The 26,113-nt window shown below is 43.7% G+C and overlaps 1 protein-coding gene and 1 pseudogene across 1 annotated transcript in view; both read right to left on the reverse strand.

Annotated features, from left to right (window-relative positions):
• Positions 1 to 798: 798 nt before the first annotated feature.
• LOC143735528 (complement factor H-related protein 3-like) lies at positions 799 to 4,560 on the reverse strand (annotated as a pseudogene).
• Positions 4,561 to 7,442: 2,882 nt separating this feature from the next.
• LOC143736094 (complement factor H-like) overlaps positions 7,443 to 26,113 on the reverse strand; it is a 44,654-nt gene continuing 25,983 nt past the window's right edge. Inside the window, exons 13-22 of the mRNA XM_077226677.1 lie at positions 22,784 to 22,975; positions 22,473 to 22,676; positions 18,550 to 18,729; positions 18,265 to 18,370; positions 18,119 to 18,195; positions 17,470 to 17,661; positions 16,808 to 16,999; positions 16,509 to 16,700; positions 7,963 to 8,148; positions 7,443 to 7,797 (exon numbers count right to left, since the gene is read on the reverse strand). Coding sequence (XP_077082792.1) covers positions 7,601 to 7,797; positions 7,963 to 8,148; positions 16,509 to 16,700; positions 16,808 to 16,999; positions 17,470 to 17,661; positions 18,119 to 18,195; positions 18,265 to 18,370; positions 18,550 to 18,729; positions 22,473 to 22,676; positions 22,784 to 22,975 — 1,718 coding nt within the window. The 3' untranslated portion in view covers positions 7,443 to 7,600. The remainder of the gene's footprint in view (positions 7,798 to 7,962; positions 8,149 to 16,508; positions 16,701 to 16,807; positions 17,000 to 17,469; positions 17,662 to 18,118; positions 18,196 to 18,264; positions 18,371 to 18,549; positions 18,730 to 22,472; positions 22,677 to 22,783; positions 22,976 to 26,113) is intronic.

A 26,113-nucleotide genomic window follows, 5' to 3' on the forward strand; every position in this document is an offset into this window, starting at 1 on the left:
ACTGAAATAACAATTTATAAGAATAGAACGTGTGTAAATTATTAGGCTAATATATTTTTTGAAAACTTATTTTCTTTTATTTTTTATTGAAGTTGCTATAGTCTTTCCCTTTCCTATTGTGACGTATATCTAAGGGAACCTGTTTCTCCAACAAGGGTGCGTACACACTCGTGAACTTCCCTAAACACTTCCCATTCGCTCCGTGAACAATATGACTACCGTTGACGTTCGAGCTTGAGTGTGTGGGCCAGTACTTCCGGTGATCTGATAGCGAAAGACAACAGCGACCGAGTTCCATTAGCCTACCAGAGAGAGAATATTTCATAAGTGTTTTTAGGATTTCAGAGGGGCGACTTGCCTTTCAGAGGGTGACAGCCTCAGCACTTTATTGTTGTGTGTCGTTATGTACCGTTTCGTCAAGTTACAACAAAGTCAGCTTTCATACATTCCCCGCTGATGCTGCGGTACGGCTTGAGTGGAGATCAGGAGGAATGACTTAAACCCGACCAAAAACCCCCGGGTCTGTAGTCGGCAATTTAATCAGACTGATTTTAAACCTGGTATAAAAGCGCACGTCCTCGTCTGATGCAGACAGGCGATCTATCCCAAAACGCTGGCGAAATTTGAGGACTCCCAACTGCTGTTGTAGCTCCCTAATCTGGCGACATAGAGCTGCGTTCTCGATGGCCAAATTTCTCGCCTTTGCTCCTGTTTGAGGGACTACTACCTACTTCAACTACAAGATTAAGATCAAACAGCAAATGTACAAAAAGTAATGCTGTGAGAAGTTTGAAAGCTTCACACATCTTTGATATGGTGTAGCATGTCCATACATGTAACATATCTTTTCCATTCGCCTTGCACACAGGTCAAGTAGTGAGCCTTCCATTGTGAATTTATTATAGCACTTGTATTCAACTTTCTCCCTATAACTGTATTAATTTATTGGCATTTCTATTGTATCTGCATTTTCCTGGTGTGGTGGTGGACCACATTCAGTTCTCACTGAAGGCAAAACAAAGAAATCTCTTTATTTTTGTTTGATTTAATTTTTTTTAGACAGTAATCATTCAGCCAACGCTTCATTAATGAATCTCAATATTATCAAGATGTATTTTTATGGTGTTAAACAGCAGAATACATGATCAATTTAAAACAGAGAGATAAATAGAACAGGCTTTCTTTAAAAAAATGACCCTAATGACCTGTGTTTATACGCTGATTGCTAAAAGTTGGTACAAGGGTTAACGTTTTGTTCAAGTCTCTAATGTTAATATGAGAAAGCACATTTAATATAAAAATAAGTTATTAGCACTTTTCACAAGTTATATTTATAAGCTTTTACCCTATGTGGCATTAATTTCACATTTCGGAAATGGACCACTCCATTTGACAGGAGGCAAGTGATTTCTCTCTGTCCTTTTAAAATCAGACCTTGTCCATCACATGCAAGATTTAATGTGTGTCCAGGTATGATTGCAACTTGATAATTTTCCCTGTGAGGTTTGCAACACATACCTCTTGACAGAAACAAGAAACACAGAAAAATCTGGTCAGTTTTATGTCCCTCCACATCAAAGCAAATCTTGGTCCAATCAAAAGCTTTTACTTTCTATGTCCTTACGTCGCATTTAGGGAAAGGGCTGCTCCATTCTCCATTAGATTGACAGGATTTATCTGTACTTTTAATTTCAGCCCTTGTCCATTGCATGAACATATTTACTTGTGTCCAGGTTTGAACTGATTTATATGTAAATGTCTTCGTAAGACTGGAAGAACTGCAAGAGAGGGCTACCCTCTGAGAAACCAAAGGAAATTACCATTTGAACTCACTCTTGTGCAACATTCGAGACGCAAGTCTCACCTCAGAATCATTCTTCTAATCTACATCTCTTTCGCTCGACCCGCGCTCTCTCTCCCTCGTGGTGAGATCACCCAAACTCACACAAGAATCGATATGGTTTTAATGTGAACAATTATCATACAGTTTTAGACATGTTTGGTATTTAATGTTTCAGTGCGACTGGTAGGCCTACAAATGTCTCATTCCCAAAAGAATTAAACCAAAATGTAATAAAGTTCTTAAGAGTTTAGAAATTTCTTGCACACAGAAGGGGGTGACTTCTGTCTGCGCACAAAAGGTGTGACCTCCCGAATGCAAACTACCATGTGAAGGAGGTTCTGGCTATATAATGGAATGCAGCAAAAGGATCGGGGCCGTTCTGTTGCCCGTGAGGGTCGAGATATATCCAGCTGCAGACCCGCAGCACCACCAGTTTCAGAACCCCAGTGCCAGAACCCCAGCGCCAGAACCGGAAGTAAGGGAGGGGCGGAATTATTTACAATGACACAAGCATGGTTATTTTTGCAAGTAGCCTATTTAAAAATATTAAAAATTGTTGCACCTTTTAAATAATATTTAGGGTATGTTTTTATTACACAGTGAGTCACTGCTCGTTGTATGAACTATAACTGGTATGTGACAAATAAAGAGCAAGACAGTGCTCGTGTTGTTTGAAGACGTGAGAGTGCGCGCGCGCGGCCGGGGCTCTCTCTCTCTCTCTGCTCGTTAAGCGCCCTGTCATGCGCAGCAGTCATTCTATTCCGCCAAAAAGCAACGATCTGACGGGTTTTAGAAGATTTAATACAACCTGAAACTAAAAAACAGACCCGACCTCTATTTGAGACCGGACTTACCCAGACCTGCAGCCACACCAGGCGTGTAAAGAGACAATCGTCTATTTGGGACTCGGCTATTATTTGAAGTACGGTACATTTTTATGGTTTCTTTTAAAACAATGCCGGATTTTCTCTCTCTTTTTAGATTTTTGACATTATTTTACATAAAGAAAAATGCATGCTGCACATGTTCTTGTGAAATAAAGTATATTTTATATAAAATGACCATAAGTTTCAAGCATTATTTTCACGATCAGGAAGTAACTCTCATAATACAATAAAACGGATAACTATATAGAATTATATTACACAAAATCAATGTTTTAAATGCTTATTGTACTATACCTTAATGTATCATTATAATAGGTATAAAGTATGACATTTCGTGTGTAATAATGACGTTTCGTGTCTAAGCAAATTACGCTCCAAAACGTTAGGTGGCGTTACTCGGTTTAGAACGTAAGCTCCGCCCCTCACTTCCGGTCCTGGCGCTGGTGTTAGAACGTAAGCTCCGCCCCTTACTTCCGGTTCTGGCGCTGGGGTTCTGAAACTGGTGGTGCTGCGGGTCTGCAGCTGGATACTATTGTGAGGGTCTTCATTTGAGCCCGTGAGGCTGAGAGCGGCTGAGACTTTCAGCTTCATGTATTTCTTAATGTCGGGTTCTTTATTCCAGAGCATTTGATGTTTTGTATTGATTATCTTTGCATTGATTATGAAATAGCCTACGCATGATACATTTACCTGACATAATATATTGTAGACATCTGATTTTATTCTAATCGATTCTGAAATTATTTCCAGTAAAGAGTTAAAAGAATTGTCAAACATTCGCTCACATTTAATGATGTAGCCTACAGATATCATTAAAACCTTTTCATTTATGGAGTCAGACGAAATAACGAGAAAATACATATGAGAAAATGTATTGCATTTAATCAAAAATACTTTGCCACGAGAAAAGACAGTAACACGTAAAAGACCTTCCGTGCTGGTTGGATGCCGGACTTTGGGGCCGATCGAGCGCGAGTTTACATCTTCATACCTCTACATTTTGGATATGGGTTGTCCCATTTTCCACTTGACAGGCATTCAATTGTTCGTTGGCCATACAACTTCAAGTTCACATCTGTTCATAAAACTAAGATATGTCCAGGTTTATAAGGTGAAACGGTACCTGGATGTCCAATTAAAATGTCAACATTGATGAGTTGTTCGCCCTCACATGTTACTTCTGTACAAGAAGAAATAAAATTCAATCAATATAAAAATATAGATGTTATAGTTTTACTGGAAAAAAGAGCAGTTTAATTGTATCTGACATTAACTAAAGGCATGAAAAAGGAGGGAAAAATGCCCTAAGACATCAAAACCATATGAGTGTATATTTGAAATATAGCCTACTTAGGGTGTAGCCTATGCCATGCAGTATACTTTTGATAAAACCAGTGATACTTCAGTTTTATAATCTACTGGAATTTTAGACCCACATTTTGATTTTATGGACAATTAACAAAAGCAGTATCAATTCAGACAGGCATTATGAATAAACACTACAAAAAAATATGCTTTTTTTGTACAACATAAAGCATGCTTTAGCTTTTTATATTGTCTTACCTTGAGCATTTGTTGTGACATCCACGATCGTTAATAGAAGAAAGAGAACTCTCTTAAAATATTTCATTTAAAGCTGTAAAACATGAAAGATTGCTTAGTACAGTTAACAAGACTAATAAACAGTATCGACTGGACATGGAGTATTTAAAGAATTACACTTTCCTTTTTTCCTATATATTTCTTTAGTTTAAACCTAAAATAGTATGGATGAAAAATTCTGATATTACCTGTTTTCCAAAAGATTTATTCATGAACAGTCTTAAGGCAGTTCCGCTATGAATCTTTGAGTGTAATGTAGATAAAGGCAATCTCCCCCTTCCTTCCTCCCCATCAAACAGGACTCAGCTCCTCCCCCAATGATTAGGCTATATGAAAACTTGACCGTGTTCCTTTATTTAACGTTAAAATCTGACTAAATAATGTACTGCACAAATTCACATTCCAATTAAACTATTGAGTTTGAATGCAAAAAGACTTAGACAGCACAGAACTGTAACTTGGTCTATGTTTGTGCGTTAATATTAGCTGGAGGTTTAAAATTTAATCTAATTAATTCCATTTGTACACCAAAAATTGTATAGTTGGAAGAGTTTACATTTTTTGATGTATTTAAAATTGACTTGTCAGCTCTGTAAGCATAGAAAACATGTCAATTCTGATGTTTAATGAATACAAATATTAAAAGTTATGTTATTTATGTATTATTGCTCCAAACTCATGGTCAGAATCCATATAAATATGTCAGTGGTCACATTTGTAATTGGCAGGAATTCCAGAGCACAATTTCATTAAATGGCACAAAGTAAAGAAAGTTTAACAACTTATGCATTTCCTTACCCACATATTTGCACATACACACATACATACATACCCAAACTCAGTTTATTCAGAAAAAAGATGATAGATGGCAGGTGAGTATCTGGTTGGAAGATATATATGCTCTTACTGACATACAGTGGCGGATGCAGAACGTAACAGATGGGTGGGCCTGGATTAAGTCGAGGTGGGCCTGAATCTAGGGTTTAGTAGGCTATATTTATGGAGATGAGAAATAAAAACCGCACTGTACAGCTATGATCAGCTGTTCGGCCGAGTTTTCGAAGTTGTTAATACGGAAAGACCGAAGCTGACCGGTTGGTTTTAGTCAAATGACCTTGCGGCACTCTCTGAAAAGTTAAGATGTTTTTCATCTCGCCGCGGCATATAGGCGCGCCTGTAAAAACGAGCGCGCTGCAGCCTGCACCACATGCGTATGGCAAGCAGTTTTGCCAGATTGGAAATGTCCAATTATCGTACCAGAAGATCAAAATGATCGTATTTGGAAGAACTTTATCGTACACGACGTAAACGTGCAGAATACAGCTAATTATCCCAACATGTAGGATGGATTAGATGGAGTAGTGTTGACGTGCGGGCCGGGCGACACGTGTGGTGCCTGTGTGTGTGTGTGTGTGTGTGTGTATACGTGCTTGCGTGCAGGCAGGTGAGCCTACAAAATGATTCTGGGTCAGAGAGAGAAGCGGTAGGATGTGTGTTTGGACGAACGACTGAAAACTCTGAAATTATCGTACATTATGGGATTTTTTTCATTATTGATCGTACATCGTACAGAGGTCAAAATTATCGTACAAATACGATAATTATCGTACATCTGGCAACACTGATGGAAAGCTAAAGTATTCATAAGGCATGCGGGACGCGCGATTTGCCATAAAAGCGCGCATTCTTAACGTGCACTTTGTGGTCACGGAAAACGCGCGCCAGAAATTTGTGGTTTTTGCATTAAAAAAAAATAATGTTTGAAACTTTATTGTAAAGTGTTACCGGAATTACAACTGGAAAATTTGCGAGATGTGTCTCGAACGAAGGGATTAAGGGACTGTCCGAGGTGCTGAAATAAAAAACAGTGAACTTGAAACCGAGAGTTGTTTTTCTTTTCTTGTTACAAAAACACTTCAGAGGCATAAAACACCTGCAGACAGAAACAATATCATTTAAATAGCAGATCACACGTCGAGGACGCACGTTTTGATGCAAAAAACGCGCGTTTCTGACGCGCTTTTTCCGTGACCACAAAGCGCACGTTAAGAACGCGCGCTTTTATGACAAATCGCGAGTCCCTTGGCAGTCGAAACGCATGCGTTTGACGAGTCAATCAGCCTGACCACGTCTTTCACGACCGCGTCGCTTCCATTATGAGCGCGAACATCTGAAATAACAAACTTGAGCGCGCAAAAAACGCGATATGTGAACGGGCCCGTCTTTGTCTTTCCAAGACACGGTGTTCATGTGAACAATGAGCCTCGTCCCCTCTCCTTGCAAGGGTGTCAAAGTCTGGACAAAATATGTACAGTGACATGACATACCAGATTCAAACTGTGCGTTCGCGCGTTGGCTGGCGCTGAGCCAGAGATGGACGCGCTCAGGCTTGTCATATATCATATAAAGTGTTCGGCGGGCCGTATATGGCCAAACTTAATTCATTATTATTATTAAAATTAAAAATTTAAATTTCGTTTTTATTAATCTGATTGGATGGGCCACCTGTCAATCTGGGTGGGCACGTGCCCACCCAGGCCCGCCCATAAATCCGCGCCTGCTGACATAATGAAAACAGTTTTTATCTTGGTGTGGTTGCAGAGGATGGCTGACGGGTGAACCAGGAGACTGGAGATGAGAAGCAGACAGAAGACTGGGTATATCAGGACTGGAACGTTCAGGTAAGTAGTGTACCCACAGGTATGTAGTTGGGTAGGTGTTGAGGTTAGAACGATGAGACCAGGCTAGAGTGAATTAAAGTGATTGTGCTTTTATGTTGCAGTGATGATTGGGTGCAGTACTGATCAGTAATCAGATGATTGGGAGCGTGTGTAGGAATCTGGTGCTGAGGTGGCTCACTCTCTCTCTATACACACACACACACACACACACACGCACGCACGCACGCACGCACGCACGCACGCACGCACGCACGCACACACACACACACACACACACACACACACACACACACACACACACACACACACACACACACACACACACTTGATTATTTGCAGCTTTCTCATTGGTCTTACAGGCTTTTTGCATTGTACACAAATGCTCACTTAGCTAGCATTAAATGAGTTAATGTCGTTTTCATGCATGCATATTTTCTATATTTTGCTTTTATCATTTATTTAGTTTTAATTGCAAGAATTCCCAAACAACAAAACTGACTTGGGGGGAAAAGGGTTGATTTTGATTTGCTCCATTTTCTTTTGATTAGTAGTACAGCTGATGCATCAGTGATGTTTTATTCTCCTTGTCACACACACTCAGGCAAATTCATCACTCCATCATTACAGTATTGTATTAGGTTACTGCTACTGCCGATTAACAGTTTGCCCCTCTGACATGCAAAGGTGATTCTGTCCAGATGTGGTGAGAATATCTTTTTCCGTCCACCCCAGTTCAGCTCTATACCTCTTTTATCCATTTCCTCCACCGACACTGAACAAGGCTCTGAAACAAGCACAACATCTCAGTCACTGTTACAATATACATTCATTGATTCATCAGCACAACCTACAACTTCAAGGTTACATCAAACTTACAAATAATAATAATCAAATACAGTAAGAAAAGCATAATGTGCATGTCTTTGATGTATGTATAGAGTTTTCATACTTAAACACTTAATATTCCCTCTCCATTCGCCTTGTTCACAGGTCAAGTATTTGGAGTAGGGGTGATGCAGATCCAGTGTGTATTTATTAAAGCAGGTGTATTCAACTCTCTCCCTTGAATTGTATTCAGTTTTGGTCATTTCTTTTGTATCTGCAGAGTCCAGTTGTGGTGGTGGCCCACATTTCCCTGAAGGCAAAGACATTTTTTTCTTTTTTAGACTGTTTTTTTTAGATCACCAAGTAAATGTGGCAGTAATACATCTCAATATCAGTTGCATGACTTTTACAGTCTTAAACAACAGAACATGTTTTTAATATAATGTGCATCATGAATATGAGAATATAAGGTCATTTTAATAAAATACTTGAAGAAAATCTGGTGTTTATTTTTCTAGGTAATATAATAATAATAATAATATATAGCCTATATATATAAAATAAATAAATAATAATAAATTATCAAATAAAATGTGGCTGCCTTTGTGGTAGAAAGGCTTTTTTGTCTCTCCTTTTGTCCAATATAGGTATAGGAAAACTTTGACACCCATAATGGACTGGACATGTTGCCATCCGAGGCCACTCCCACCAGTCTGACCAAAGTCAAATACATCCTTGCTTTAGTAAGAAATACTTTTTAGCAAACTTTTAGTCACAATGGTGTTGATTTGTTCCCGGATAAAAACATTCAAAGACTAAATGTTTGGCGGGAGTTATTTTCGTGGAGAGAACACAGCAAAATGTAATCAAATAGAGAGAACACAGCAACAGAAAATCTGTAAAACCTCATTGGAAAAAAACCTTTCAAACTTGATGACAACGAACACAGTGTTTAAGGTCAAACGGAGGAGAAAAAGTGAAAGAAACTGCTGTCTCATCAGTTCTCTCCAACTCCCTGAAGGAATATACCGCCGTGTAGAGAAAACTGTTCACATAGTGTTTCATTTTTAACATAATGCTGTTAAAAAGTAGACAACATACAATACATTTTCAGTGATAAACCTACTCTTACAATAACTTCTATTAATAACCCTCTGTCGATCCAAATGTTTGTGGGTAGGAATACAAAAATTGGAAAATACAATCTGTAGTTTTCACAAAAGCCTTAGAGTGTTTATCGTCATCAAGCAGACTTTTGCTCACAAATGAAAGGGAATTTTTCTGGGTCAAGTCAAGTCGCCTTCATTTATATAGCGCTTTTAACAATATATATTGTTTCAAATTAGCTTTACAGTGATAATAGGAAATTAAAGTAACAGAGATTGTTTTGGCTTTACAGTAGCTCTAGAATAAAGTTATTGTCCAGCTAAAGTTAGTTTTGATTGATTGATTCACTTCCGTTGCAAAGATCATTAGTTATTAATTTAGGGGGCGCTAACACGACACCGTTCTAACAGAAAACACTCAACGCTCTCCGGTTCGCTGATTCGCACTAAACAGAAAGAGTATACTCTAAAAAAATCTTGTTTTTTTTCCTACCCAAATCTTGAGTTAAGCCTTTTGGGTAATTTTTTTCTATGTTTGGGTAGTTCCCTTTCGAGAGGTCTCTCCTATTGCGTAAGTAGCTTACGCTATGGGAAAACTCCTTTTCGCGAGAATATTGAAGTCTTTATGTAAAACGCATTGCAGCTGCACAGCAGACAGCAATGAGCGAAGGAGCTCGGTCATTGGCTGTGCTGCGGCAACTTGCTCGAACCAATGACGGGGCGACTCTGAATGCGCGACCAATGAGCGCGCCTCGCACCCGCACGCGTCAGAGCCCGCCAAGATGGGCGTGGCCAAGAGCTATATATTGGGCGCCCCGTCATGAGAGTTCTTTAGATTTAATCTCCTTCAGCGAAGACCTTCTTCGCTGAATCCTCCGGATTATTGAAAGCCTTCGCCGCCGTGGAAAAGCGTACCAGCGGGATTGCTACGAGGACGTCGGCATCTTCAGCCGCCTTCGAACGCCATCCTACTGAGCCATCCGGTGCGCTACACGCAAGTATTTAAATCTGTTCGCCCCGCGACATTTGTAAAAGACATTTTGTGAAAAAACAATTTTCTGAGGCGTTGTTCCAAATGCCTTCCTGCGGGTCGTGCAGAGACCTTCTTCCGGACGGGGATCGTCACATCATCTGCGCTCACTGCCTGGGCCGGGACCACGCACAAGCTGCTTTGACCAAGGGCAGATGCCCGGAATGTGACGACCTGGGTCTCTCCGCCATGCGGGCCCGCTTCGCCGTTTTCACCGCGAGCAAGCCCATCGCTGACACCCCTCTGTTTGAGCCGCGTGTTAAGAAAAAGCGCCGCTCACTCACAGAGGCTTCCTGGACCTGAGCTCAGTGACGTCACGCCGAGCCAGTCTCCGCGTGCTTCACCGCCACTCGTGTCCTCCCCACTGCCGGTTCAGTTCACTCAGCCGGACCCACACCCCTCTAGCAGAGCGGTGGGCCCTTGTGACTTTCGGCGCGTCCGAGGACGACGGGGGAGTAGATGACTCTTTGTCCATCGACGCTGCATCTGACGACTGGCCGGGCTCCACTTTTGACCCCGCCCCGTCGACGCTAACTAACACGAGTGGGGGATCCTCTATGGATACGGAGATTGTCCGCATCCTCTCTAAGGCCGTGGAGGACCTCGGGCTCGATTGGTCTTCTCCCGAAGAACCAACCCGAAGCCGACTGGACGAGTGGTTTCTGCAGGGGCGCCAGCAGGCCCCTCGGCAAAGGCCTTCTCCTTTCTTCTCGGAAGTTCACGATGAACTCACCAAGTCATGGAAAGCCCCCCACTCTGCGCGTCTGAAGCCTTCTTTTTCTTCGTCGCTCTCCTCTGTGGACGGCGCGAAGGAAAGAGGCTACGAGGGAACGCTGCCCCTCGAGGAGGCCGTGGCCAATCATCTCTGCCCGCCCTCCACCACTGGATGGAAAGCCAAGGCTTCCCACCCCTCGAAGCCCTGCCGCACTACTTCGGCTCTCGCTGGTCGTGCCTACGCCGACGCAGGCCAAGCTGCGTTAGCGCTTCACTCAATGGCGGTACTTCAAGTGTTCCAAGCCAAGCTTCTCCGCTCCCTGCACGAGTCTGGCCCCGAACTTGAGGCCTTCAAGGACCTACGCAGCGCGACTGACATAGCCCTGCGAGCCACGAGGGCCACCGCCCAGTCTATTGGCCGCGCCATGGCTAATTTGACTGTTCTCGAGCGCCATTTGTGGCTGACTTTGACGGAGATGAAAGACGCGGCTAAAGCCCCGTTTCTCAACACGCCAATCTCCACCAGCGGGCTGTTTGTACCGGCAGTTAAAGGTTTCGCCGAACGCTTCACTGAGGCCCAGAACGCTTCACAAGCTATGCGCCATTTTCTGCCTAAACGCTCCAGCTCATCGCAGAGCAGACAGAGGCCGCCACAGCCGCAGCGGGCTAGAGTAGCCCCCACCGCCCCTCAGCCCGCGCCTCAGACTGACGCTCGACGCCGCTCGCGCTCCCACAACCGCAAGCCGCCTCCTGAGCGACGGGGTCCTCGGCCCAAGATCGTGCTGAAACCTGAGCCTCGAAAGCCTTCCTAGCCACAGGAATGAGAAGAGAGAGTGCGTGTCTCGCAAAAGCCGGACCACTCTCTCTACAAAATCTCAAACATTACCCAGTCCCCGTACAGGCGGCTGGAAATGTCTATACAGCAGTCAATGGGCCAGTCACAGAGCTCGCTCACCTGCAAACAAACGCCGTTTTTACGGCGACACACAGAAAACACAAAAAGAGTCTTTTTCTGCCTGTGTCACTAAGGGTTCACATTTCCAGAAAGTGTGCATTCCCAGATACTGTCAAAACAGTGCCAAATTCATTCCCAGCTCAGGCTGCACGCCCCATGAATGTAGATCACGTGCCTACGGTCATGTACGCACCACTACACACAAGCACTGTTCACACAGTTATGAATTCATCCCCAGTAAAAGCGGGAAACATTATAAAAGTGACGCGTGTGCCTACCACTGTCTATGCACCCCCACTTATAAACATTGCCCCTGCAGTGTCAAACACAACCCCAGCTCAGGCTGCGAGTCTTACAGACATAGCGCACGCTGTTGTAATCACACACGCGCCCATTCACTCGGCTGCTCAGCGCGCGACCGCGCCTCTGAGAGCTACGAGCTCAGGCAATTCGCTGGCCGGGTCCCTACGTCACAGCGGCCCGCCCCTAGCCTGTATTCAGCCCATATCTGTACACGCAGCGGCATGGGAAAACATTCCAGATATGCCGAAATGGGTGTTGAATATAATAAAACACGGATACTCGCTCCAGTTCGCTCGCAGACCACCACGTTTTACGACTGTGGTCGAGACGAAAGTGAGAAAGGAGTGTTCGCATGTTCTACGCACCGAGGTGCGCAAATTAAAGGAAAAGGGCGCTGTGGAAACTGTTTCCCCCTCTATGAGCGGGGCAGGTTTTTACAGCCGCTATTTTCTCGTCCCGAAAAAGAAGACCGCCATCCTAGATCTCAGACACCTGAACAAAGCACTAATGATTCGCTCGTTCAGAATGTTAACAACCAAACATATCCTCGCGCAAGTACGCCCAGGAGATTGGTTTCTCTCAGTGGATCTGAAAGATGCTTACTTTCACATTCCAATAGCGCCTCATCACACGCCTTTTCTGAGATTCCCGTTCGAGGGACAGTCTTACCAGTACACAGTACTTCCGAAATGTATGGATGCAGCACTTTCCCCCTTGAGACGAAGGGGAGTGCGAATACTGAATTATTTCGACGATTGGCTGGTCCTAGCACAATCAGAGAGTCAGTTAATAACACACAGATCTTGGATTATCAGCCATCTAGAATGCCTGGGTCTAAGAATCAATTTTGCAAAAAGTATACTATCTCCCAACCAGAAGATTTCTTTCCTGGGAATAGTTCTAGACTCGATGCAAATGACAGCTCGTCTCTCATCAGAATGCGCGCTCACCATCCGGCGCCTTGCAACATCATTCAGGGCGGGCGCGCGCGCCCGTGTCAAGCGGTTTCAGAGGATGCTGGGTCTCATGGCCTCAGCATCGGCCATACTCCAGCTAGGATTGTTGCATATGCGTCGTCTCCAACGCTGGCTCAAGAGCCGCGTCCCTGCTCACGCGTGGCGTTCGGGCCACCTTTTAATCAGAGCGAACCATGGCTGTATAAAAGCCCTGACGCACTGGAAAGCCGCCGACTGGTACCAGGGTGTACCTGGGTGTGAACACAAGGAGAAAGATGATCACAACAGATGCCTCCAAAATAGGTTGGGGGGCCCTTTACGAGGGCAGGCCTGTCTCCGGCTTTTGGTCAAACCCGGAGAAGCGCCTACACATAAACTGTCTGGAGATGAAAGCGGTCACTTTGGCTCTCAGAGCCCTGCTTCCACATCTAAAAAACGAACACATCCTGGTCCGAACGGACAACATGACGGTAGTGTCGTACATAAATCGCCAGGGTGGACTCAGGTCGAGCTCCATGCATTCAATGGCCAAGAGACTCATCTTATGGTCCCAGCACAACTTGCGCTCACTGAGAGCAGCGCATGTGCCAGGCGCGCTGAACCAAGGGGCAGACATGCTATCCAGAGACAAGATTCTCCCAGGAGAATGGGCTCTCAACCCGCTGACGATTTAGTGGTTATGGAAAATCTTCGGCGAGGCGGAGGTCGACCTCTTCGCCTCCAAGGAGAATGCACACTGCCCTCTTTTCTTCACGAAAAGCACGGATGCGCTCGCCCAGAGCTGGCCGAGCCGCCCCTTATATGCTTTTCCCCCGATCGCGCTGCTGCCACAGGTCATCAGTCGGGTCAGAGAGAAGAAAAACGCAGTGCTCCTGATAGCCCCACTCTGGAAGAACCAAACATGGTTTCCAGAATTGATGCAAATGCAATCTGCACCACGGCCGATTCCACTGAGGCCAGACCTCCTCAGTCAGGCCAGCGGGATGATATTTCATCCCCGCCCCGATCTGTGGGCCCTTCATGCATGGCCCCTCAACGGGTTCCCAGGAACCTCACGAGTGGAGCGCTAAAAACCATTGCTGAGGCGCGGGCGCCCTCCACGAGACGCTTATATGCCCAGAAATGGAAAGTGTTCAGTTACTGGTGTAATGCCGAGGGCCTGAATCCTGAAACATGCGAGATTACGAACGTACTCGCTTTTCTACAAGGGCTTCTGGAGGCGGGCCGCTCCCCCTCCACGCTCAAAGTATATGTGGCAGCCGTCACAGCGTCACACGACCCTGTGATGGAACGTCCATTGGGAAGAAACGACCTAATTATTTGTTTCCTAACGGGCGCTAGGAGGATGAACCCTCCACGCCCCCCCTCAGTGCCGATCTGGGACCTAGCTACTGTCCTAGACACTCTTAAAGGGCCCCCGTTCGAACCACTCCGTACCGTGCACCTTAAGCAGCTCTCGCTTAAAACTGCGCTCTTGCTGGCACTCGCCTCGGTCAAGAGAGTGGGGGATCTGCACGCGCTTTCGGCAATCGCTGCCTGCTTGGAATTCGGACCTAACGAATGCAGGGTCGTCCTAAGGCAAAAACATGGGTATATTCCTAAAGTGCTCACCACTCCCTTCAGAGCACAGATTATCTGCCTAACTGCGCTATCGTCTCCAGCAGTGGAACACGACGCTTATCTACTCTGCCCCGTTAGGGCTCTCAGAGTGTATTTGGAGCGTTCTGCCCTATTCAGACAGACAGAACAACTGTTTGTATGCTTTGGCGGCCGTACGAAGGGTTCCGCCGTTTCAAAGCAGAGAATCTCTCACTGGATAGTTGAGGCTATAGCTCTGGCTTATGAAGCCAAGGGACTTCAATGCCCCTGGGGAGTCAAAGCACACTCCACCAGGAGTGTGGCTTCTTCCTGGGCGTGGTCGAGCGGGATACCGATCGAGGATATTTGTGCGGGGGCAGGCTGGGCCTCACCGTCCACATTTATCAGGTTTTACAACCTACAGGTCCCGACATTGCATTCCAATGTACTATCAGCATGATGCTAGTAGAACTCAGAGTTCGTATATAGATTATGTATGTGCTTGTGTTACACTGAGCGCCTTCTAGCCGCTCTTTACTTTTTTCCCACATATAAAGCTCGCCTCTGCTGGCTGGTTGGATGATAACTTTGCTTTTTTAGCTCAGTCACCTGCCTCTGGCTATCATAAGGCGAAGTTCAGCACGCACGGCGTTTTGCATGGTGTTCCCATAGCGTAAGCTACTTACGCAATAGGAGAGACCTCTCGAAAGGGAACGACTCGGTTACTAACGTAACCTTGGTTCCCTGAGAGGAGGGAACGAGTATTGCGTAAGCTGCCGTGCTTGTGCTTGGTTAGTTCGCTTCAGTCGTTTTAACCTAAAGAACTGTCATGACGGAGCGCCCAATATATAGCTCTTGGCCACGCCCATCTTGGCGGGCTCTGACGCGCGCGGGCGCGAGGCGCACTCATTGGTCGCGCATTCAGAGTCGCCCCGTCATTGGTTCGAGCAAGTTGCCGCAGCACAGCCAATGACCAAGCTCCTTCGCTCATTGCTGTCTGCTGTGCAGCTGCAATGCGTTTTACATAAAGACTTCAATATTCTCGAGAAAAGGAGTTTTCCCATAGCGTAAGCTACTTACGCAATACTCGTTCCCTCCTCTCAGGGAACCGAGGTTACGTTAGTAACCGAGTCGTTTTTTGTGTAACTCAGATTCTGGGTCAGACATAATAACCCATGGATTAAGTTATTTATCACAGGTTTTTTTGCGACCTCTTCAGGGGAGAGCAGTGCAGCTCCGTCAAATCGGTGCATGTCTTCGGTAAAATACAGGTTTGTGTACATTTTATTTTATTTTATATATAAATTCGTTATTGTGCTGTATATCCTTTACTTTTATGCAAAGCAACATATAGGGGCGCGATGTGACTCACCTAAACAAGTGTCACGTTGGTCTTTTTTTTAATGATTTTGTTCAAAAAGATACAGAATATAAATACTTAGGATGTTAAAATATGTTCTAAGAACTGAGCACTGATTGTTTATGGACAGGTTATGGAGTAAGTCACAGCATATTTCGGCTACGAGTGAAACGCAGCGCGGCGGTCTGAGTTCCCCCGCTGAACATGGTACAAGGTACGCCACGAGATCCAGCGCCGTTACGGTGGAAACGGCAAAACAGAGACTGGTCAATTACAAAATGTTATGGTATAAATGTTAAAGGAATTATCATGTCAACCAGTGGTTGTGATGAGTATTTTAAAAATGTTTTAAGTTTTAAGTTTTAAGTAAAAAAATAAGGTAGTATTATAGTAAAAAGAAATCAGCCTATAATGCTGGGTTAAATAAACAACCCAATTGTTGAGTAAAATTAACTCAACAGGTGTTCTGTCCTAGATTTATGCAGCACTTGGGTTGAAAACAACCCGAATTGGATTGTTTTTAACCCTGTGTGTTTTTAGATTGTAAAGATGATTCATTTAGCTACATTACAGACATTGTGACAATACAAAGCGGGCTGAAAATCGGCGAACTTGCACTTGAATATGAGCAATAGTGATGCTTGCACTAGTAAACCTGTGAACCTTACCTCCTACACATTTAGGAAATGGGACATTCCATATTCCAGTTGGCAAGCAGGTGATTTCACTGTGTCCTTGTAATTTTGATCCCATCCGAACACATGAAAGAGTTATTGTGTGTCCAGGTCTGACTGAAACCTCAGGCCCCGGGTGTCCGACTGATCTCATGTTTACTGGCAGGTTTGCGACACACATTACCTCTAAAGAACAGAAAGATCTGATAAATCAAGCATCCTCCATGTGAACAACAGATCTATCATTGATCTGTCTTTGTCCAATCCAAGGCTTTTACATTCTGTGGCATTACCTTCACATTTAGGAAAAGTGCTGCTCCATTCTCCATTTGATTGACAGGTGATTTCTCTCGGTCCTTTTAATATCAGCCCTTGTCCATTGCATGAAAATATTAACTTGTGTCCATGTTTGACGGGACCCTCAATATCAGGGAGTGGCTCCATTTTTAAGTCTTCCACTGTTGTGTTTAGAGAACATGTTGCCTCTAGAGAAAGCAGAAATTTGACCACATATTTATGCCCAGAGAATAATTTATACTTTATGTGGCCCAGTGTTTGGAGTCACTACTGATTTCCAATGAGTAGTGGTTTAGCATAACAATTACATTTTATGTCATATGGCATTGAATAAAGGGTAAAGTTCACACAAAAATTAAAATTGAGTCATCATTTACTCACCTTCAGGTTGTTTGAAACCTTTATGAATTTCTACTACTGAACACAAAATATATTTTCAGGAAAGAGCAAAGTGTTGCTGGTCTCCATAATATGTTTAATATTACGTTAATATTAATTATATATAATATAATATTAACGTTAATAAATAATTATACAAAATATTTTGTAGCAATATGCAAAATGGTATATAAAAATATTATATACAGAGTGTTATTTATTTTAGAGTGTCATATGTCTTTTGTTATATTAAATTTGAATATACCCTTTGTGGCCTTACCTATACATTTGGGAAATGGGCTGCTCCATTGCCCATTCGACTGGCAGGTGATTTCTTTCGGTCCTTGTAAAATCTGACCATATGCAACACATGAAAATGTCAACCTGTGTCCATATTTGATTAATTCATCATAATCAGGGAGTCCCTCCACTCTCATGTTTTCCTCTGTTTTGTCTGGGACACACGATACCTCTAAAAAAAAAGAAAAAAAGTCTAGTTTCAGGACCTCACATGGCAAAATCCATGCAGTAACCAATGCAATTATATCAGGCTTCCCAGCCACTTTAACAGGTAAAAATAATTTAGGTATTATTGATATTCAAAATATAAAGACAACAATCTAATGTCACCTGCATTTTTGTGTGAAGTCAAAAAAGGAAAATATAGGCCTAATGCACTGTCTACACTCTTAAAAATAAATGTTAGTGACATCTGGTTCCATGAAGAACCTTTAACATCCATAGAACCTTTCCTTCCCACAAAAGGTACTTTATAGTTGAAAATGGTTCTTCAGATTTTTAAAATGATCTTCACACTAAGATAAAAAGGGTTCTTTTAAGAACTGTTCACTGAAAGGTCTTTTTGGGAACCACAAAAAAACCCCCACTTTTGACCCTTAATTTTTAAGCGTATGTAACTTTTTCAGTACCTTCACAGGCAGGTAATTGATTATCCCATCCACCATCCCGACATGTTCTGGTGTCGAATCGACTCATCATCTGGTAGCTTGACAAACATATCTATAAGATTTTTTTTTTTAAATAGATCTGTCTAAATATAAACTTACATACTCACCCATCTCTGCAGATATACTTGATGGTTGTTCCAAAAACAAAGTTGCTGCCACTCACAATAGTGTATTGACCATTTGGAATATCTTCAGGAAGCTCACAGCGTTTGACTGATTGTGAATCAGAAACAAAAGATACAATTCAGAGTTCTGAGAAATCAGCTTTCGAAGTCCAATGAAATTACATGATAAGTTACTTTGATTATTTTGAATGCATACAACTAGAGTTAAAGTATTTTTAGAGCAGTCCACTTATTTCTATACTTTGTAAGTGTGTCTTGTATACCTACGTGAACATTTTGCACCACGCCTTTCAGTCCATTTATTATTACTACATGTGTAGATGATTTTTAGTGGAGATGCATAGCCATGTTTGCAATTGTAGTCAAGTTTATCACCATCAGAGTACTTGTCTTTCCTTGAGCTTTGAGAAACTTCTGCATTCTCCACCTCTGGGATCTCAGAGCAACCTGCCAGACAATTACAAAATTACATCATTGCTATCATTTCTGTATGTTATTCATTTAAAATAGAAATGCCTTACCATTCGGTGTCAATGTATCAAAACTAAAGCATATCCAAACACATAAAATAGCAAGCATTTATCTAATTTTCCCCAATCTGTTAACTTGTTCACTCTAGGAGATGAAGAAACTCATCAAACAAGGTCTTTAACTTAAATAATATTTGCCAGTTCTGGGCAGGGCTTTTGTGTGCTGAATGATTTTTATTTGGGATCATATAGGGATATTTATATGTGAAAAAGATGTCATGTCTGTTTTGCTTAAATAACAATGTGGAAAGCAGGACGAGCGACGTGAGAAAACGGTGTGAGGCCGGTGGCGTGAGTTATAATGAACCTCATTGGTTCTTGAAAAGCTCAAACGTGATGCGTAACACGAGAATGGACCTCATTGGCTCTTGCAGAAGCTCAAACGTGCTGCGTAAGACGTGAATTAACCTCATTGGTTTTTGCAGAACCTCAAACGTGCTGCGTAACACATGAATGAACCTCATTGGTTCTTGCAGAAGCTCAAACGTGCTGCGTAACACAAGAATGAACCTCACTGGTTCATTAAAAGCTCAAACGTGATGCGTAACACAAGAATGGACCTCATTGGCTCTTGCAGAAGCTCAAACGTGCTGCGTAACGTGAATGAACCTCATTGGTTCTTGCAGAAGCTCAAATGTGCTGCGTAACACATGAATGAACCTCATTGGTTCTTGCTGAAGCTCAAACGTGCTGTGTAACACGAGAATGGACCTCATTGGCTCTTGCAGAAGCTCAAACGTGCTGCGTAACACGTGAATGAACCTCATTGGTTCTTGCAGTTTAAATCTAGACTAAAAACACATCTCTTTAACCTGGCATTCACATAGAACATTAAACATTTCTATTATTCAAATCAGTTAAATGATTATTAGGCTGCATAGATTATGTCAGCCGGTACCGGGGACACTTCCTATAACACCTGATGTACTTGTTACATCAAAAGAAGAATGGCATCTACGCTAATTTCTGTTTATTCCCAGGTTTACTGTAGTCAGCCAGATCCGGGCCGTATCCAGATCAGATGGTGGACCTGCGCCTAGACACGTCCACAACGCATCCCTGAAGCGTCAGCCTCATCAGCCATGTGAAGGCCTCATCGACACGACAGCCATCGGCACTGGTCCTCAACAAACTTGTCTCCATAACGGCCCGATGACTCCAAATTTCAACAAGATGGAACAGGATAAATATTCTGAATGTTCTGATCCAATCTGACTTCTGACCTATAATGCTGCCTAAAGCATAATCATACACTGTTCATTCGTTGGCAAGAGGAGAACTGGCCCTGGAATGAGCCTGGTTTCTCTCAAGGTTTTTTTCTCCATTCTGTCGCCTGATGCAGTTTTGGTTCCTTGCCACTGTTGGCTTTTGGCTTGCTTAGTTGGGGACATTTAATACTCAAGTCCAGGTTGTAAAACCTCACGAATGTGTGCAGTGAGGACCAGCCTGCCTATCCTTTTAAGAGAAGTGATAGCCAAGAGGAACAATGTCAGAAACTTGACTGAAACCTATTCAATAGGCTCAAAGGGAGCCAGGGATAGGCCTTGGAGCACCACAGCCAGATCCCATGTACCCAAGTGCATACTACAGGCCTCAGCTTCAAAGTGCCATGGAGGAAACATGTTACCAATAGGTCTCTCTCTAAAGACATATCACCCAAAGGAATGTGGTAAGCAGCAGGGATGGGGGTGAAGTATTGAGCCCCCTGCCTAGGACAGAATGTTTCTCCTGATCGAAATCTCCCATTGAGAGCCGTCGAGGAGAGACACAAGTTCCAAGAACCAGACTCTGCCCGGCCACCGCAGGCTCATCAAATTGAGATTAACCTTGCCCCAGGGAACTCTTTCCAGAACTCCCAGGAGCCGAGCGATAGGGGGAAAAGTGTACCGCGGCCATGTCTGAACCATAGCATCCAGTCCCAGAGAAGCTGGATGCGTGAGGGAGAACCAGAGTGGACAGTGAGATGTCTCCTGAGACTCCAAAAAGATCCACTTGAGCCTGGCCGAATACCATCCATACCTGCTCCCTCACCTTGAGTGGAGCCTCCATTCCCCGGGCCTCAGTCCCTGTCTCGAGAGGATGTCTGCTCCTTGGTTTTGGCACCCAGGGATACAAGCAACTTCCCCTGGGACCAAAGGAGGATTTGGTGCATTAGTCTGCAGAGTGGATGTGAGCGCAACTCTCCTGGTGATTTATTTAGGTGACCACTGATGTGCTGTCTGAGCGGACGAGCACATGGTGGCCCCTGAGGTCTAGGAGGAAATTCTTGAGAGCAAGAAAGACAACCATCATTTCCAGACAGTTGATGTGCCAGGAAAGATGATGCCCCCTCCATATACCTTGAGCTGAGCGACCCTCCAGAATGGCATCCGTCATTAGCATCTTGCGATGACAAAGATCTCCCAGCATGGGACCTTGAGAAAGGAACCAGGGTTTCTTCCACATAACCGAGGCACGTAAGCATCGCCGCATGACCTTGATCATGCGAAAAGGATTGCCCCTCTGGGAAAACTCCCTGGGCCTGAGCCACCACTGTAGGGGTCTTATGTACAACAGGCCAAAAGTTATCACGTTGGACACTGCTGCCATCAGACCCAATATTCTCTGAAACTGTTTCACAGTGAGTGACTGGCCTCTCTCTTCACACCATTGGACTTATTTCACATATGCTTCACGACGCAATCACGCAGAGCGTTCCCACAGGAACTCCTCGCTGTCACGAAGTATTTTGACAAACGTCAGCATGATGTAACATGAAGTCAGACAGCATCTCTACCATTGGGAAATCTAATTCATTTATGTGAATCTGTGAACAATTATCTTTTTTTTCTTCTTTTTTTACCTAGCAAGATACAAAATATTTTTATAAAATAAAATATATAATTAAGAAAGAAATGCACCAAAATATGAAATAATATTATAAAAGAGAATATATAATATCAACCCATTAATATTAATTATTCAACATATTATTTTATCTTATAAAGAAAATATATCATATATATTAAGCACCAAAGCATTTATATCAGGCCGCCACTTAAAAAGTGGCGAGAAGGACGAGGCCGAGGGACGTGAGAGAGGGACGTGAGAGAACGGCGCGAGGCCGGTTGCGTTAGTTATAATGAACTTCACCTGTGAGACGCACCGGTCTCGCATCTCTCACGGAGGAGCGGAAGCATAAAAGGAGGAGCGACGATGCTGAAGATCAAGAGAGGAACAGGCCTGAGTTAATGTTGTGTTTTGTTTCTCTTTTGTGTAGCCACCAGTCGTCCGCGAGGGGCTGCTGGCGGATCCTTTTGTTTTTGTATTTATTTTATTATTAAAAGTTGTTGATTGTTCGCCAGTTCCGCCTCCTTCTTTGAAACTTATTACAAACAACAACACTAATAATGAAACATATCTAGAAAAAAGGTCGCACCAACAATTATTGGCACTCGTACAAATGCTCCCGAATAAATTGAGGTCGCACAGATTTAATTTCGGGGGCATATGCGACCAGAATGGTCGCAAGTTTGAGCCTTGTTCATTTACATATACTACAGACATTGTAACAATACAAAACGGACTGAAAATCGGCGACCTTGGACTTTAATATGAGCAATAGTGATGCTTCCAAGCACTGCTAAAAAAAACTCGACTACGTAAACCTGTGAACCTTACCTCTTACACATTTAGGAAATGGGACGTTCCATTCTCCAGTTGACAAGCAGGTGATTTTGGTCAGTCCTTGTAATTTTGTTCCCTTCCCAACACATGAAAGAGTTATTGTGTGTCCAGGTCTGACTGAAACCTCAGGCCCTGTGTGTCCGTCCTCAGTGACGTCTGATCTCATGTTTACTGTCAGGTTTGCAACACACATTACCTCTAAAGAACAGAAAGATCTGATTAATTAAGTATCCTTCATGTCAACAACAGATCTATCATTGATCTGTCTTTGTCCAATCCAACGCTTTTACATTCTGTGGCATTACCTTCACATTTAGGGAAAGGGCTGCTCCATTCTCCATTTGGCTGACAGGTGATTTCTCTCTGACCTTTTAATATCAGCCCTTGTCCATTGCATGAAAATATTAACTTGTGTCCATGTTTGACGGGACCCTCAATATCAGGGAGTGGCTCCATTTTTAAGTCTTCCACTGTTGTGTTTAGAGGACATGTTGCCTCTAGAGAAAGCAGAAATTTGATCACATATTTATCCACAGAGAAGCTTTTATACCTTATGTGGCCCAGTGTTTTGGATTCACTATACTGCTGATTTTCACTTAGGGTGACCAGACGTCCCGAAATCTAAAGTGTTGTCCCGAATCCCGAATCCGAATATGGTGTCTTTCTTTACTAAGTTCTGTTATTTCGTTTGATATGACATATTTGCATTTTAAATGTTGCTTGCAAAAGCATTAATATATATGAATATATGGATACTTTTAAATGACCGTTAATAGGAAAAGATTCTCTATGGCTCTGAAAACACCTTGGTTACTTCTGTAATCTTGGTTCCCTGAAGAGGGAACGAGAAGCTGCGTTGATTGATGATGTTGGAACACCTTGCATGATTGCTTCGTAAAGCAGTATGAAATCAGTCCAATGGTGTGACAAGACGTCAGAGGCGGGTGATGTCACGAACCAGGAAACTTTAAAGCATGCCCAAACAGTACAAAGCTAGCTTCTAATAGGCTGAAGTAAGTCCCTGACTGACACGCTGGAAGTATGGCAACATACTTACTTACAAAGCACTAAATGGTTTAGCTCCCCAGTACTTGAGCGAGGTCTTAATGCATTAAAGTCCTTCACGTCAGTTGATAATATCTAGAATATCAAAATCGACTGCTGGCGGTAGATCATTTTCCTATTTAGCACCTAAAGTTTGGAATAGTCTTCCTAGCATTGTTCTAGAAGCAGACACACTCTTTCAGTTTAAATCTAGACTAAAAACACATCTCTTTAGCCTGGCATTCACATACAACATTATACATTTCTATTATTCAAATCAGTTAAATAATTATTAGGCTGCATAGATTATGTCAGCCGGTACCGGGGACACTTCCTATAGCACCTGATGTACTCGTTACATCAAAAGAAGAATGGCATCTACGCTAATTTCTGTTTATTCCCAGGTTTACTGTAGTCAGCCAGATCCGGGCCGTATCCAGATCAGATGGTGGACCTGCGCCTAGACACGTCCACAACGCATCCCTGAAGCGTCAGCCTCATCAGCCATGTGAAGGCCTCATCGACACGACAGCCATCGGCACTGGTCCTCAACAAACTTGTCTCCATACCGGCCCGATGACTCCAAATTTCAACAAGATGGAACAGGATAAATATTCTGAATGTTCTGATCCAATCTGACCTTTAATGCTGCCTAAAGCATAATCATACACTTTTCATTCGTTGGCAAGAGGAAAACTGGCCCTGGAATGAGCCTGGTTTCTCTCAAGGTTTTTTTCTCCATTCTGTCACCTGATGCAGTTTTGGTTCCTTGCCACTGTTGGCTTTTGGCTTGCTTAGTTGGGGACATTTAATACTCAAGTCCAGGTTTTAAAACCTCACGAATGTGTGAAGTGAGGACCAGCCTGCCTATCCTTTTAAGAGAAGTGATAGCCAAGAGGAACAATGTCAGAAACTTGACTGAAACCTATTCAATAGGCTCAAAGGGAGCCAGGGATAGGCCTTGGAGCACCACAGCCAGATCCCATGTACCCAAGTGCATACTACAGGCCCCAGGTTCAAAGTGCCATGGAGGAAACATGTTACCAATAGGTCTCTCTCTAAAGACATATCACCCAAAGGAATGTGGTAAGCAGCAGGGATGGGGGAGAAATATGGAGCCCCCTGCCTAGGACAGAATGTTTCTCCTGATCGAAATCTCCCATGGAGAGCCGTCGAGGAGAGACACAAGTTCCAAGAACCAGACTCTGCCCGGCCACCGCAGGCTCATCAAATTGAGATTAACCTTGCCCCAGGGAACTCTTTCCAGAACTCCCAGGAGCCGAGCGATAGGGGAAAAAGTGTACCGCGGCCATGTCTGAACCATAGCATCCAGTCCCAGAGAAGCTGGATGCGTGAGGGAGAACCAGAGTGGACAGTGAGATGTCTCCTGAGACTCCAAAAAGATCCACTTGAGCCTGGCCGAATACCCTCCATACCTGCTCCCTCACCTGGAGTGGAGCCTCCATTCCCCGGGCCTCAGTCCCTGTCTCGAGAGGATGTCTGCTCCTTGGTTTTGGCACCCAGGGATACAAGCAACTTCCCCTGGGACCAAAGGAGGATTTGGTGCATTAGTCTACAGAGTGGATGTGAGCGCAACTCTCCTGGTGATTTATTTAGGTGACCACTGATGTGCTGTCTGAGCGGACGAGCACATGGTGGCCCCTGAGGTCTAGGAGGAAATTCTTGAGAGCAAGAAAGACAACCATCATTTCCAGACAGTTGATGTGCCAGGAAAGATGATGCCCCCTCCATATACCTTGAGCTGAGCGACCCTCCAGAATGGCATCCGTCATTAGCATCTTGCGATGACAAAGATATCCCAGCATGGGACCTTGAGAAAGGAACCAGGGTTTCTTCCACATAACCGAGGCACGTAAGCATCGCTGCATGACCTTGATCATGCGAAAAGGATTGCCCCTCTGGGAAAACTCCCTGGGCCTGAGCCCCCACTGTAGGGGTCTTATGTACAACAGGCCAAAAGTTATCACGTTGGACACTGCTGCCATCAGACCCAGTATTCTCTGAAACTGTTTCACAGTGAGTGACTGGCCTAGCTTTAGTCAGTTTACAGCTGACAGGATTGACTCAATGCATGCAGGGGAGAGGTGTGCTTGCATCGTAGTCGAATTCCATACCACGCCTAGGAAAGTGGTCGCCTGCAGGGACTTGCAGAGAGTTCCTCAGGGGCAGGGGCTCAAATGTAAAAAAGGGGCATATATATAAAGTTTGAAAACATTATTATTTTCAATGTTTTTGAAAGAAGTCTCTTATGCTCATAGAGAATGCATTTATGTGATCTAAAATACAGGGGGAAAAAACAGTAATATTGTGAAATATAACTACAATTTAAATTTTGTGTATAGTTTTGTGTATATTATATAAACATTATATGCATAATGTTTAATTTTAAGGGTGGGGGTGTTACGTGCTAGCGTTTTCTTCTCTCCCCTTTTTGTTTATTGGTTGCTGCGTTTCTTCCCTCTGCTGTTGGTTTCTTCCTGTTTTCCCGCTCTCTGCTATCCTTGAGTTTTAGGTGCTGCTATTGGTCGGAGACGACCAATCATCGGCTGTGGTTCTGATATAAGGCACTC

The sequence above is a fragment of the Siphateles boraxobius genome, unplaced genomic scaffold (genome assembly GCF_051911475.1).
Source record: "Siphateles boraxobius isolate OS27281-9 unplaced genomic scaffold, OSU_SipBor_1 13, whole genome shotgun sequence".
In the NCBI taxonomy this organism is placed as follows: Eukaryota; Metazoa; Chordata; class Actinopteri; order Cypriniformes; family Leuciscidae; genus Siphateles; species Siphateles boraxobius.